Below are 15697 nucleotides of genomic sequence, written 5' to 3' on the forward strand. Positions count from 1 at the left end.
GCTGATCAGTGTGAGAAACAGTGGATAAAACACTCATTAGAAATGTGGAGTGATGGATGAACTGGACGTTCAGAACCGCGCATGGAAATATAAACACATAAACATACATAAAGAAGTTATATTCAGTTTATATTTTAATCTCAAATATATAGTAGTGTATGAGAGATTAAGATCAGCTTTAATAAAGAGCAGGAAAGCTCTGCTGTTTTCACACCTTCAGCTCAGACAGCTATATACAGGAAACTGTTGATGTCACTTGGACACTTCCTTTATTAACAGCATTATTTTAGTTAAAGTAGCCGAGCGGTGCAGCACTGCTGTAGTGTTTCTACAGAGACGCAGTAATTCAGTGTTTCAGTCTTTTAGAGATTAGACATGTCTCTGAGTGTTTATGAGGATCTGATCTACTTTGAGGAGCTGAACAGAGCAGATCGAGACGAGATAACGGTGGTTATATATGAGAGTTCAGACGCTGTTAGAGGCCTCGACCCCGACACTGAGGTGGAGGACGCCAACATGAGGAGGATCCTGAAGAGACAACAAGCAGGTACTGTAACTAATTACATTTTGTATAATAGTAAAAGACTGAGCTGTACTCTGTATAAACTCAACTCTTAGAGAAAGTTTAACTGTTTTCTGGTGATAATAAAGAACAAGCAGCAGAATTACTACACTGTAGCTATCAGATCACCACTGTATTGTGTTGTAGAGAATATCAGTAAATCACAGGTTCTTGGGAAGTTCTCAGTAAACTCAGGTATCTCATACTGATAAGTGTACTTGACAGCAGTTATGTATGGTAGTGATGTAAGAGTGTGTGTGGTGCTGGAGCAAGTGTGTCAGAGACCAGTGTCACTGCTTGGTTAAGAAAAGCCTACAAAAGAAAGAATTCCAGCCAAGAGGCCTTCTTAGGTCAGAAACCAGTGAAATGTGGGTGTGAGAAAGTTGGACCCTATTAACTTGTTAAATTATATACATTAGCATTGTTTATTTTGTACTGTATGGGGATAGATGTGCACCCATGTGGACCTGATAAACAGGAAGCAGTAGAGAGAGACACAAACACAGGAACTAAAACATACCTTTATCAAATAAAGTTGCCCTCCACCACACCCAAGCAGACATAAAGGGTAACTAAACCCCCTAATTTTAGTCGACTCAGCCCTCAGCTCAAATTTGAAAAATACTAAAAATGGGAGGGGTAGTTTGGGAGGGGCACTGGGTGATGTATGGGTTTAGAGGCAGGGCAGAAGGGCTTGGTTGAGTTTCAGCAGCAGAAGTGTGCCTCTGATAGCGGTGAGACGCAGATGGTTAGATGTCAGCAGGGGGTAGTATTATTGTTTGACTGATCTGCATACTATCACAGCTTATAAATGTGCCCAGCTGGGTTAATCAGTTCAATTTGCTTCAGCTGGATACTCCTAACCAGTGTCGTGGTGTGGGAGTGGGTCTGCAGTTCTCTTGTTATTCCCTGTAACACTCCCCTCTTTTAGGATTTCAGCCACCAGGGTCATGGATGCAAACATGACAGGGTTACAAATATCCTGTCCTGGTCCACTCTCTCGGACAGCCTGGGACGTTAATGCAGCCACATGTTCACAGAGGCTGTTGGGTGCAGGAAAAGTGGTTACAGGTGCAGCCAGTGGCTTTGAGCAGGGATTTGGGGCAGCAGTTATTGCCCTTTTTCCCATTTTCCACTGAGGAGGAAAAGGCTGAGGCCACTGCAGGGCTGGCAAGACCTGGGTGACTGCAGTGGGTCTGGGTCTGCTGTGTTTTCTCCTGCTGACTACCATCACAGTGCTCACTTACTGGCTACCATGTTCTCAGTTAGGTCTGACCCAAGGTTCTGCAGCTAGCAGGAGTCTCAGTCTGGACGGATAGTGTCAACATCTGGCTTCTGCCCAGCCCCCTTGTCCTCAGGACTGTGTTGTTCGCTGGTCTATGGCGTCACATCAATGTTACAAGTCAGGGGAGCAAAAACACCAGGTGAAGAAAAAAAAACAGCCAGTTTTTTCAACTGTGAAACTCGCAAGCACAAAAAAGAAAATGTGTGCACTCTGAACAATTTTTTTTGTCCATTATATAACAGCTACTTTTTGTGCAAGTGAAGTTTTTGTGCACAAGTGTAGAAAGGGGTGGTTTTGACAGATTGGGAGCAGGTCGAAGCCTTTCCCTGAGGCAACCCTTCATGATCAATTTACATATTGCTGTCCTATGACTTTTGGCATTTCAGTGTACTTATTATTTCTATGAGTAAAGTTTATGTATCTGTGTTTCCTCATAGAGAGTCGCTCTGCAGGAAGCAGACGCTACAGACTGGCTGCAGTGGGTCTGGGTCTGCTGTGTGTTCTCCTGCTGACTGCCATCACAGTGCTGTGGATCCAGTTAAACCACCTGACTGCAGAGAGAGACCAGTTACAGACCAGTTACAGCAACCTGGCTGCAGAGAGACACCAGTTACAGACCAGTTACACCAACCTGACTGCAGAGAGACACCAGTTACAGACCAGTTACACCAACCTGACTGCAGAGAGAGACCAGTTACAGACCAGTTACACCAACCTGACTGCAGAGAGAGACCAGTTACAGACCAGTTACACCAACCTGACTGCAGAGAGAGACCAGTTACAGGCAGAGAGAGACGGGCTCCAGAGAAGGCTTTCTGAACTGGGTTAGTGATTAATTGCAGCTTTTAATCACTTTATTAGGAACACCATTCTAACACTGGTTTCAGGTTAAACTGGTACAGAGTTGTGGCACTAAATCATTCCACATCGTTACACTATGGAGTTACATTTAAGCCACAACGTGTTGTACTCGTAAAGAGCTATTAGAAGGTGTTCATCAAGTGCAAATATAAAAACAGTCTAAGTGCATTCAGTTCCATATTCAGATGCAGTAATTTGTTTTTTGTCTACACTTCCACTTTTTATTCATTTGGATCATTTTTTTTATTTCTACGTTCAAACTTTTATCAGTGTTGTTGCACTGAAACCAGAATCACAGCCTTAAATCTTAAGTGTTTCATTAAATCTGTATCTTACCTGTAAAGTCTGAATTGTACGTTCTTTGTGTCTCATTTCTTTCTGCCAGCTCTGTTTCACATCTCTCAGAATCGCAATCATATAAACCAGAAAAAAGAGTTAAAATGTTTTACTGTGAAGAGCATCAAACATTTGTGACCCAGAAGTGACCACAGGTGTTTTCTCATAATGCATTGCTTTTGTGTTTCATCCATAGATAAAGCAGCTAGAGGCAGGTGGATCTACTTCAGCTCCAGTCTTTACTACGTCTCTACTGAGATGAAGAGCTGGAGTGAGAGCAGAAACGACTGCAGAAAGAGAGGATCAGATCTGGTGATCATCAACAGCAGAGAAGAACAGGTGAGAGAGAGAGAGAGAGAGAGAGAGGGGGGGTCTACATTGTTTAAATATTTCTGTTAGTGAAATATCTGTGAATACTGTTTATCTCAGCAGTAAAAGTGTAAAACAGGTAATCTCCTCCTTGTTTCTACACTCACTGTTAATATATCAGCTCCACTGAAAGGTTGAGAAGTTGAAAATCTTTACTGATATAAATTGTGTAATTTGTTGAAGACAAAAGGACACTTCTGTCAGTTCTGTGGAACAGTTCTGGTTCTTATGGAATAATCTAAAATGCTGAAATCATCGTGTGTGTGGTTGTGTGAGAGACGTCTGGGTTGTTGGAAATGTGTAAGCAGTTATTGTACTTCAACAGGTCTTCATTAACACATTGATAAAAGATCAGTGGATTTGGATTGGTCTGAGTGACGGTGAAACAGAGGGGGTCTGGAAATGGGTGGACGGATCTGAACTGATCACTGGGTAAGAGACTCCTGAACTGAACTCTGATCATGATGCAGTTACTGACTCTTAAGCCCAATTTATACTTCTGCATTGAACCTAAGCTGTAGCTTACACGCTTATCCAGCTACGTAGTGGAGCACATTTATACTTCTGCGTGTGAATATCAGCAGCTCTGTGTCGCTCTGCAGTTTAAACTTCGAAGGGAGAGCGTCTGTGTGGGAGAGGACGCGAGGCCTGGTGTAGCAATCACAGTTGCAGCTGTCTGTGTTGTGCGATGTGTAGTTGCAGGGAGGTGCTCGTTTAGCTACGGCGTAGGTTCGATGAAGACGATTAAATTGGGCTTCACTCCTCCCCGCTAATAAGCACTCTGATTCTCTCCTTCTCGCTGATAGGTTCTGGGGGAATGGACAACCCGATAATCGCGGAGAGGAGGACTGTGTTTTTTATGGCTATGGGTCTGATCCTGTGAAGAACTGGGCTGATTATCTCTGTAATCAGCAGTTGTTTTGGATCTGTGAAAAGAGAATATTAGATCTTGTGTGAGAAGTGTGTAATTATATTACTTTTCTTGGAACTTTTGAATACCTTCTCTTTTTTAAAATGGTTTAATTAAACAAAATCAGGAGTGTTCTATGAAGATGTATTTCACTATTATTAAGCCTGATTCATCCTATTCATAGATAGTTTTTACTTTTAGTGGAAAATCTCAATTACAAAATTCTGTGTAGTACAAGAATATGCTTAATCCTTTTTTGGGAAATCAACCCAGTATGTTAATGTTTTTTGACATCCCTCCTAAAAAATGCATTCAGTTCCTTTAAACTGCTGACACAGACGTGCAAATGCACACACTCCGTAAGTGCACAGCAACTGAACTTAATAATTTATTCCAAATTTTACTCAAATGTCTATGCAATTTGTAAGTCCAACTACCCAATCACTAGGCAGTCAACACACTCAGAAGAAAGCACCAGATCCCCAGATCTGATACATCAGCCAACAGACACCTGAGCTGAAAACACAGACAATTGTCCTCTCTCGGACTCCGGCTGCTGATGGTGATACAGCGACTGAATGTAAATACCCTCCTTAACACTCTGCTTTAGGTCCGACCCTTAAAACCTGTATAACTTCCAATAACAACTACAAAAACATTCAATTATACACAAGCTAATTAACATGGAGTCACACACTCAGCACAGCAGCAGCACAAACCATTCTCCTACAGTCTCTCTGCAGCTGAACTGGTCCAGATCCTCACTAAACCCCAAACCCAGCCTTTATCTCAGGGTGGAGCTTCTGAAAACCTTCATTAGAGCATCAATATCCAAACTGTACAAACTGTAACTGTGCTCATGTGCTGGATGTGTGATTATAATAATAAACAGGTTTTCAGAGACGCAGAGCAGAGAACCCTCTTTCAGATGAAGCGTCTCAGACTGAACGATCGAGACAAAGCTTTATGAAGTTTTCAGTTTCTGAGTAAACAGCGCTGGTTAGAGGATGGAGCTGAGACGTATCTGAGACTGTGTCTTTCTCACTGTTACACAGAGAATCGTGGCGGCTCCACCAGCAGAAACACTTATTCACACTCTACTCCGTATTTAATTCTACAATATTTTACTGTTAATTATTTTTCTATAAATTACTCCTTTAGTTTTTTATAAAATATTTTAATCTGTAATTTTACTGCAGACTGTAAATCACTGATCAGCCTCACAGCCTCAGATCCAGCATTTAAGCTGCTGATTGGCTCCCTCTAGTGGATTTATTATGGCGTCACACCCAAACTCAACCTGTTTCTAATCCTGACTGAAGATCCTGACAGAATTATGAAACTCTGAGCAAATACTGGATTTTCAGAGCTCAGTATATTGAATATGTTTCTCTCAGTTTTCTGAATGGAACAGTTGATGTCTTCAGTTCATCTGTGAGAGAGAATCAAACTGCTGCTGCTGATCAGTGTGAGAAACAGTGGATAAAACACTCATTAGAAATGTGGAGAGATGCATGTACTGTACTTTCAGAACTGTGCATGGAAATATAAACATATAAACATACATAAAGAAGTTATGCTCAGTTTATATTGTAATCTCATAAATGTAGTCGTGTATGAGAGATTTAAGATCAGCTTTAATAAAGAGCATGAGAGCTCTGCTGTTTTCACCCCTTCAGCTCAGACAGGAAACTGTATATTGTTGATGGCACTTGGACACTTCCTTTATTAACAGCACTGTTGTAGTTAAAGTAGGCGAGAGGTGCAGCACTGCTGTAGTGTTTCTACAGAGACGCAGTAATTCAGTGTTTCAGTCTTTTAGGGATTAGACATGTCTCTGAGTGTTTATGATGATGTGATTGGATTTGAGGAGATGAACAGAGGAGATACAGTGGAGATGGTGGTGGATATCTACGAGAGTGCAGACGATGTTAGAGGTCATGACCCCAACACAGAGATGGAGGACACCAACACAATGAGGATCCTGAAGACACAACAAGCAGGTACCATTACTAATTACTGATTACTGATAAGTGTACTTGACAGCAGTTATGTATGGTAGTGATGTAAGAGTGTGCAGGGTGCTGGAACAAGTGTGTCAGACACCAGTGTCACTGCTTGGTTAAGAAAAGCCTACAAAAGAAAGGTTTCCAACCAAGAGGCCTTCTTAGGTCAGGAACCAGTGAAATGTGGGTGTGAGAAAGTTGGACTCTATTAACTTGTTAAATTATATACATTAGCATTGTTTATTTTGTACCATATGGGATAGATGTGCACCCCTGTGGACCTGATAAACAGGAAGCTGTAGACTAAAACATACGTTTATTGAATAAAGTTGCCCTCCACCACACCCAAGCAAATTTAAAGGGAAACTAACCTCCCTGAGTTCAGTTGACTTAGCCCTAAGCTCATATTTGAAAAAGACTAAAAATGGGAGGGGTAGTTTGTGACGGGCACTGGGTGATGTATGGTTATAGAGGCAGGGCATGCAGATGGTTGAATGTCAGCAGGGGTAGTATTATTGATTGACTGATCTGCATAATATCACAGCTTATAAATGTGCCCAGCTGGGTTAATCAGTTCATTTTGCTTAGCTGGTGGAGTGGTGTGGAAGTGGGTCTGCGGTTCTCTCGTTATTCCTGTTCCTATTCGTTAGTCCTGGTCCACTCTCCCGTGCAGCCTGGGACGTTAATTTGACTGCATGTTCACAGAGGCTGTTGGGTGGAGGAAAAGTGGTTGCACATGTGGCCAGTGGCGTTGAGCCGGCATTTGGGGCAGCATTTGTTGCCTTTTAAACAGCCCACTTTCCACCAAGCCTCTATCCAGGGTGGTTTTAGGCATGTGGGTGCCCCAAGCAAAAAAACACAGCAGATTTAAGCATTCTGTTGTTTGGGAATTAGACAGGCACACCTGAACAATTTCAAGTGAAGCTTTTGTGCACAAGTGTAGAAAGGGGTGGTTTTGACAGCTTGGGAGCAGGGTCATGGTCAACTTCCTCAGCCATTACTATTGATTGATATCTTCAGGTTTTGTGAGTCACTGCCTTCTACGAATAACCTCTTTTAGAAGCAAAGACAGAGGAGGGCGAGGAAGAAGGACAGCAGGACAGTTAGCTAGCTATGCTAAAAGCCAAACACTGTCAGCCCAGCTTCAGCAAGTGGAACAAGCCACTCGCCAGGATCGTCAGACCGGCTTTAGCGCCTGGAACGAGCTGTTCACCAGAAATTTACACAGGCAATTTTTTTTTTTCAATAATTTTTTCGCAGGATAGATTTTTTCACCTTTTTTGCGCCCCCAACATTTGACATTGATGTGATGCCACACTGGTCCCTTCTCCGGTTATATCCTTCTCTTGTCCTTTCCAAACTCCCCCCGGCTCAGTTTTATTGGACCTTTTAATTTACACTTGTGACACTGTGGACTGAGGAATGTTAAATATCTGTATAGAGAGCTACAGAAATGGAAGGATGTTTCCATCCATCTGCACTACTACCAGACCTCATGCCAACTCGCATAAATTCATTTCACCTTGCCATGAGAACACTGACCAGTGTTCAACTTCACAACTTATACAAGTGTGGGCGTACTGAAGCCTTTCCTTGAGGCACACCTTCATGATCAGTTTACATATTTCTGTCCTATGACTTTTGCCATTTTAGTATCCTTATTGTTTAAATGAGTTATGTATCTGTGTTTCCTCATAGAGAGTCGCTCTGCAGGAAGCAGAAGCTACAGACTGGCTGCAGTGGGTCTGGGTCTGCTGTGTGTTCTCCTGCTGACTGCCATCACAGTGATGTGGATCCAGTTCAACCACCTGACTGCAGAGAGAGACCAGTTACAGACCAGTTACACCAACCTGACTGCAGAGAGAGACCAGTTACAGACCAGTTACACCAACCTGACTGCAGAGAGAGACGGGCTCCAGAGAAGGCTTTCTGAACTGGGTTAGTGATTAATTGCAGTTCTTAATCACTTTATTAGGAACATCATTCTAACACTGGTTTCAGGTTAAACTGGTACAGAGTTGTACATCTAAATCATTCCACATCGTTACACTATGGAGTTATATTTAGGCCACAACATGTTGTACTCATAGTTTATTTGAAGGTGTTCATCAAGTGCAAATATAAAAATAGTCAATAGTGCATTCAGTTCCATATTCAGCAACAGAAATTAGCATTTTGTTTACTCTTGCACTTTTCATTAATTCAGATCATTTTTCAGTTTTCTACGTTAGAACTTTCAGTATTGTTGCACTGAAACCAGAATCACAGCCTTAAAGCTTTCCATTAAATCTGTATCTTACCTGTAAAGTCTGAATTGTAGATACATACTTTCAGGTTAACTCACATTTGTGTCTCATTGCTTTACAAGTTCTGGCAGATCTGTTTCACATCTCTCAGAATCGTAATCATATAGACCAGTGTAAAGTGTTAAAAAGTATTTTACTGTGAAGAGCATCAAGCAATCGTGACCTAGAAGTGACCACAGGTGTTTTCTCATAATGCATTGCTTTTGTATTTCATTCATAGAAAAGGCAGCTAGGGAAGGGTGGGTCTACTTCAACTCCAGTCTTTACTACGTCTCTAATGAGAAGAAGAACTGGACTGAGAGCAGAGACGACTGCAGAGAGAGAGGATCAGACCTGGTGATCATCAACAGCAGAGAAGAACAAGTGAGAGAGAGAGAGAGAGAGAGAGAGAGACTTTGACTTTTAACGACACTTTATTATAACCAAATTGTGTTATAAAATCTTAAAAGTCAGTTTTAGGCCATCTCGGCCGTTAAAATAATCATTTTAAAAACAGAGGATCACAACAGCATATGGGTAAATAAATAAATAAATAAATAAATATATAAATAAATAACCGTAAATCATTCCTCGCAGTTTAAAACTGAGGTGCAAAGCAGAGCTCATCATCTAAAACTGAGCACACAGCCTCACCACAACACCACACTGCCGTAAAAGTTATAAGATCCGACATACATTTGTAATAATTAAAATCAATTAAAACCCTGGATCTGACAAGTCTAGACAGGATTGTTACTGCGTCGGTGTCAGCTGCTTGAGCCACTTTGTTCCTGCGACTAATGTAGATCGCCAACTTAGCCTGACCAAGGATAAAATTGATCAGCTGACACCTGAATCTCTCTCTCCGCACATATTTAAAACCCAGGATAAAAATCTGAGGTGTAAAAACCACATTAAGAGCCATAAAAACAGAGTGTAAAACCTTAAAAAGGGGACATAGCCTAAAACAGTGCATAAAAGCGTGAAACACCGTTTCCCTCTGAGAACAGAAGGGACAACCTTGAGTGACATCAGGATTTAAAATGGAAATAAAAGAATTCACAGAGACAATACCGTGTAAAATCCTCCACTGCAGGTCAGCCACTCTCTTAGTTAACGGTGGTTTATATAGCGCTCTCCATTCTGGGTGAACCTCATCATTTAGACCCAGAACATCACGCCATGGTGTGTCTGCTCTGGTCTCCAGTCTCTTTCTGTTAAAAACTTTCATACAGGTCTTGTACAGTCTTTTACCCGACACCGAGCTGAGGTCCATGTCCGGCTCCTCTGTGTTGTCCAGGAGTGGTCCCTGACAGCCCTGATAGTCCGGAGTGATGATGACCCTGGGAAAGGGGTCATCTCCATCAGGGTTGAGTACTCCTTTGCCAAAGTCTGTCAGCAGAACCCGCTCCTCAGAAGACAGCGCAGACCTCCAGCGCTGCAGGATCTGGGCCACGACTCTAAAGGACCTCACCCTCAGACACACCGCCAGGTTCTCCACTTTGTCCAACCCAGGCCCTGCAACCTCCACCAGCCGACGAAGCGTCATGACGTTCGTGATGACCAGTGTCCTGACCAGTGCGGGGGAGGTCCGGCTCGTCACATCCAGTCGTGACCCATAGACCAGAGGCTCCTCCAGGAGCCAGTACAACGAGGTTTCACCCAGTCTGGACGTGTTAAAAAAGTTCCAAATTCTAAAAAGTCCACAGTAAAACAAAGGTAATCCAGTAAAATCCAGTGCTTTAGTATCCATTAAAAACAGAGTTCTGTCCAATCCCATTCCGCCCACCATTTGTAAAATCCTGCATGCCACTGTTCTCCATATCAAGTCCTTTGGGCCGGTGAGCAGTCTCTGTATGAACTGGAGGCGAAAGGCAGCAGTCCTGCTGGCTAGGTGGACCAGCCCTTGTCCTCCTTCCTCCTTGGGCAGGAAGAGAACTGCCTGTGGTAACCAGTGCAGTCGGTCCCAGAAAAAGTCCTCCAGTAAAGCCTGAATGCCAGCAAGTAGGTTCGGTGGGGGATCCACACACGCCAGCTTATGCCATAAAAACGAAGCAGCAAGGTTATTCACAATTAAAACCCGACCCCGATAAGACAGCTGAGGGATTATCCCGTTCCACCTATTGAGACGACCCTTCACCTTCTCAATAGTTCCCTCCCAGTTTTGCTTTTCATAATCGCTGTCTCCCAAGTACACTCCCAGATATTTAAAACCACCCGTCCTCCATGACAACCCAGGCAGTGCGGGTCCCCCACCAGGCCATTCGCCCACTAAAACAGCAGTGCTCTTCGTCCAGTTCACTTTAGCAGATGATAAAATCCTAAAATCATTTAAAACATCCACTAAAACATCAATGTCACTCTGTGAGGTTATCAGGACAGTCAGATCATCCGCATAAGCAGAAAGGGGTAGAGGTGTGCTACAGTTCGGGATGATAAATCCGGAGAGCCTCTGCCGCAGCTGGCAGAGCAGAGGCTTGATAGACAGGCTGTATAACATTCCCGAAAGAGCACACCCCTGCCTGATACCTCTATGAACATTAAAAGGAGCGCATAAACCACCGTTTACTTTCAGTACACTTTCTATGTCACTGTACAGAACTTTGATCATAGCTATGAAACCAGGGTTGAACCCAAAGTTCTCCAGAACTTTCCACAAATACTCGTGTTCAACCCGATCAAAAGCCTTTTCCTGGTCCAAAAATACGAGACCAGTTTTCAAACCCAATAGTCTGGAGACGGCCAAAACATCTCGAATTAAATGAACATTATCAAAAATAGACCTGCCAGGCACACAGTACGTCTGGTCAAGGTGAACCACCTGCTCCATCACCTTCCCCAGTCTCAAGGCTAATGCTTTTGAGAGTAGCTTGCAGTCTGTACACAACAATGACACAGGGCGCCAGTTTTTCATCCAAGTCAGATCCCCCTTCTTTGGCAGTAGGGTCAGGACAGCTCTCCTGCAGCTCAGTGGGAGCTTCCCATCCTGCACGCTGGTCTGAAGCACCTCCAGCACGTCCTGACCCAACACTGACCAGAACGCCTTGTAGAACTCGACCGGGAGGCCATCAATGCCCGGAGCCCGGCCGTTCTCCATGCCCTGGAGGGCTTCATACAGCTCCCCCACAGTGAGCTCAGCGTCTAGTGCTCTGGCAGACTGCGACGTGATCTTTGCCTGAAGGGGGAAGAATCTCTCCTCTACACCCTGTACATTGGCTCGCTCACTCTCATACAGCTTTGAGAAAAAGCTGACTGTCTGCTGCCGAATTTCAGAAGGCTCAGATACGAGATCCCCTGATTCAGTTCGCACAGCATGCATAAACCTTTTCTGTCCATTTTTACGCTCGAGACCAAAGAAGAACTTTGAAGGAGCATCCATTTCCGTTACATTACGGAAACGAGAACGGACCAGCGCCCCCTGTGCTGTAATGCCTAGCAGATCAGCTAACGCAGCCTTTTTTCTTTTAAGAGCTGTAATACGCTCTTGATTTCCTGTGGGTTCTGTAAAACCTTGAAGCTCCACGATCTCAATCTCCAGAGCTTTCAGAGATCTGGTAATGTCTCTAGTGACATTGACAGTGTACTGCTGACAAAACACTTTAATGTGTACTTTTGCTACGTCCCACCAACTCTGTAATGAAATAAAAGATGCTTTCTGTGACTTTAAAACATCCCAAAAAAAGGTAAAAGACTCTGTAAAATTAGCATCATCTAAAAGTGAGGTATTAAAATGCCAATACGCACTCTGAGGTTTAATATTACTTTTTCTAAAAGTACACTGAACCACACAGTGGTCCGTAAAACCAACAGGAGAAATAAAACAGTGCGTAAAAACAGATAAATGATGCTTAAAACCATAAAATTGGTCAAGCCTGGCCAGGGAGAGAGCATTATCTCTAGAATGTGCATATGTATATTGCTTTTGTACACCATGTAAATTCCTCCATATGTCACACAAATCATGAGTCTCAATAAGCTCACACAGCCGCCTGCGGGATGCAGTGTGTGGCTCCAGGTGGTTCCTATCCAAGCTATCAGCTGTACAGTTAAAATCCCCACCCAAGACTAAAAAATCTGTAAAATCACAGTCAGAGAGTACAGAGCTGAGCCTGTCTAAAAACAACATCCTCTCCACTCCTAGAGTGGGAGCGTACACACAAATAAAAACAAAGGTCTCATTCTCAAAACAGGCTTTTACTTTTAGCAGCCTCCCAGGTAAAATCTCATCTACTGTGTAAGAGTAGGGGATAAAACTGGACACAAATAAAATACCAACTCCACTGCTAACAGAAGAATAATTACTTAAAATGGCCAAGCCATCCCACTCTTTTGCCCATTCTATGTTCATTTCATCATCACTGTGCGTCTCTTGGATATAAAAGACATCAGCACGCTTTTGTTTGGCCAACTCATAAAACATTGCTCTCTTAACGGGGTCTCGTGCACCATTTAAGTTTAAAGAAGCAATCTTAATATCAGACATTAAAATGATAAAATAACATAAAACAGTGATGGCAAGGGCCAGTCCAAAACAGGGACTAAAAAACTTTAAAAACAGCATCATTACAAGCTTTGCAGGCTGGTCAGTATCTTGTTTAATCTGTAAACTTCTGTAGTGGTAAAAGCCTTCTCTCGTCTTAAAAGTTTAACGTCATGGATGAACTGGTCTGTGTCTGTAAAATGATCCTCCACCCGCACACCTCTCTGCCCTTTAGACTCTCTTAAAAACTTCTTAATGTTAACAGCAGTATACACAACAGGGATTCTCTCATCCTGAGAGCACACAGACCACCCAGAGTCAGAAACAGAGCCATCATTTTCACCTTCATCATCACCCTCACTCCCCTTCACCTCCTCATCTGTACCACTGACCTCAGTCTTTGCCTGCTTTTTCCCTGTTTCCTTTCCTGACTTTTTCCTTTTAGTTGGCACTTTAAAAACAGGTTCATCCACCATCTCCACATCATTTAAAACCACAACTTCAGCAGAGGCAGGTTTATCGCAGTCACTCACCTCTGCTGTCTGCCCCTCAGTGCCCCCCGCCGCGCTGCACGCCTCCTCCACGAGCGGCTCCTCCACAGCTGGAGGAGATGATGAAGGTGCCTCCGCGGCGCGTGCAGTTCCCCCGGTCTCCTCCGTTTCAGCCTCGGACCCGCTCACCTCGCCCTGTTCCGACCCCGGGGCAGTCGGCGCATCTCCCGCGCCCAAGCCCGCAGCCGCCGCAGGGGGAACGGCCACTGCGGGCTCCGCAGCAGCAGTACCCGGCCACTCGCGCTCAGCACCTGCGGGCACACCTGAGCTCGCGTTAGCCTTCTCCGGGCAGGCTCGCACCAGATGACCCGCTTGTCCACACCAAAAGCACTTTATATCGGTGTCAGTGGACACGTACACGGTGTAGTCAAACTCATCGACTTTTAACTTCAGAACCAGGTCCAGATCTTCCCCATCCTTCAGGTTTAGTAAAACCATCCTCCTAAAAGACACCAGGTGCTTTAACAGGGGAGATTTAAGTCCGCGACTAAGCCTCTTCACGGAGGAGAGAACTTTGCCGTAGCGGGAAAGCTCACGGACAAGTAGCTCGTCTTTAATGAATGGGGGAACATTCGACAGTATCACCTTTCTCGCGGGGGTACTGAGGGGCAACACCGGGAAGAGCTGACCGTTTATAATTACTCCCTTACTGATCAGGTCGTTCGCTCTTTCCACGGTGTTTAAAAACAGAACCATGGAGTTGTTCATGCGGGAGGCGGAGAGCACGTTTTCATGTCCCACGAGCTCTCCGACAGCAAGGCAACAGGTCTCAATACTCGCCTTACAGGCGAACTTCACTCCATTCTGCCTGGAGAGCTGCTCAAACGGCGAACTCTTTGGAGCCGCAGAGCTCCTCCGAGCCTCCGCACTCCAGGCCATGCTCACGCCACTCACACACACACACACCCGCGCTCAGCAGCGCGCACACACACCACACAGCTACAACACACACACGCGGATAAACTCACTCACACACTCAAACAATCCACTCAATCAAAACGAAAACGAAAGTAAACAACAAAAAAAAAGTTTGGCAAAAACGCCAAGCGCTCTCACACACACACCCTCCGTCTCCTTCCAACACTCACGCTCACGCATGCGCAGAGAGAGAGAGAGAGAGAGAGAGAGAGAGAGAGAGATGTTTAATACTGTTTATGTCAGCAGTAAGAGTGTATTTACCTCTAAAACACTGTATGACTACTTAGTTCTGTCAAAATAATATGACAGTTCCTTGTTTCACCACTGTTAATTTTATTAGCTCTATTGATCATACACACAGTGAAGAAGAGGCCAGTGAGAAGAACATAGTTAAAAGAATATGTTTAGAAGAACAAAGTTGAACACAGCTAGAAGAGCACAGTTCAGTGCTGTTGACCTAACAGAGTTCTGGTTCTTATAAAATAGTTTACAGAGGGGAGAGAGGTGGGTTGTTGGAAATGTGTAAACAGTTATTGTACTTCAACAGGACTTCATTAACACATTGAGAAAAGGTCAGCGGGTTTGGACTGGTCTGAGTGACGGTGAAACAGAGGGGGTCTGGAAATGGGTGGACGGATCAGAACTGATCACTGGGTAAGAGACTCCTGAACTGAACTCTGATCATGATGCAGTTACTGACTCTCACTCCTCACTGCTCTGATAAACACTCTGATACTCTCCTTCTCTCTGATAGGTTCTGGTACCCTGGAGAACCCAACAGTTATGGAGATGAGGACTGTGGTTTATACGGCTATGGGTCTGATCCTGTGAAGAACTGGGCTGATTATCCCTGTAATAACCATTTTTTTTGGATCTGTGAAAAGAGAATATAAAGAGTAGATATTTTGTGAGAAGTGTGTAATATTACCTTTTTGTTACTCCTGAATAACTTCTCTTTTTAAAAGTGTTTAATTAAATAAAGACAAAAACAAGAATCTGCTGAAAACAGGAGTGTTCTATAAAGACTCATTTCACTGTTATTCATTCTGATTAATCTTAGTCATACACAGTTTTTACTTTTAGTGAAAAATCTCAATCACAAATTTTTGTGTAGTACAAGAATATGCTTAACCT

The 15697-nt window shown here is 43.7% G+C and overlaps 1 protein-coding gene across 1 annotated transcript; it reads left to right on the forward strand.

The window, feature by feature from the left end:
- The first annotated feature begins 294 nt into the window (after nucleotides 1-294).
- Nucleotides 295-15456, forward strand: LOC125787610 (CD209 antigen-like protein E). Its single transcript, XM_049472028.1, has 6 exons — nucleotides 295-525; nucleotides 1094-1130; nucleotides 2300-2671; nucleotides 8874-8998; nucleotides 15111-15217; nucleotides 15318-15456. The coding sequence occupies exons 1-6, from the start codon at nucleotides 376-378 to the stop codon at nucleotides 15454-15456; spliced, it is 930 nt and encodes a 309-aa protein (XP_049327985.1). The 5' UTR covers nucleotides 295-375.
- Nucleotides 15457-15697: the final 241 nt, after the last annotated feature.

The sequence above is a fragment of the Astyanax mexicanus genome, chromosome 25 (assembly GCF_023375975.1).
Source record: "Astyanax mexicanus isolate ESR-SI-001 chromosome 25, AstMex3_surface, whole genome shotgun sequence".
In the NCBI taxonomy this organism is placed as follows: domain Eukaryota; kingdom Metazoa; phylum Chordata; class Actinopteri; order Characiformes; family Acestrorhamphidae; genus Astyanax; species Astyanax mexicanus.

What these genes read in the sequence shown, in the direction of transcription:
- LOC125787610 (XM_049472028.1), top strand. Translation starts at nt 376, where the DNA reads ATGTCTCTGAGTGTTTATGAGGATCTGATCTACTTTGAGGAGCTGAAC. An exon ending in CACCCAAGCAGACATAAAGG is followed by an intron (nt 1,131 to 2,299) that starts GTAACTAAACCC and finishes GTCGCTCTGCAG; the next exon opens with GAAGCAGACGCTACAGACTG. An exon ending in TCAACAGCAGAGAAGAACAA is followed by an intron (nt 8,999 to 15,110) that starts GTGAGAGAGAGA and finishes GTACTTCAACAG; the next exon opens with GACTTCATTAACACATTGAG.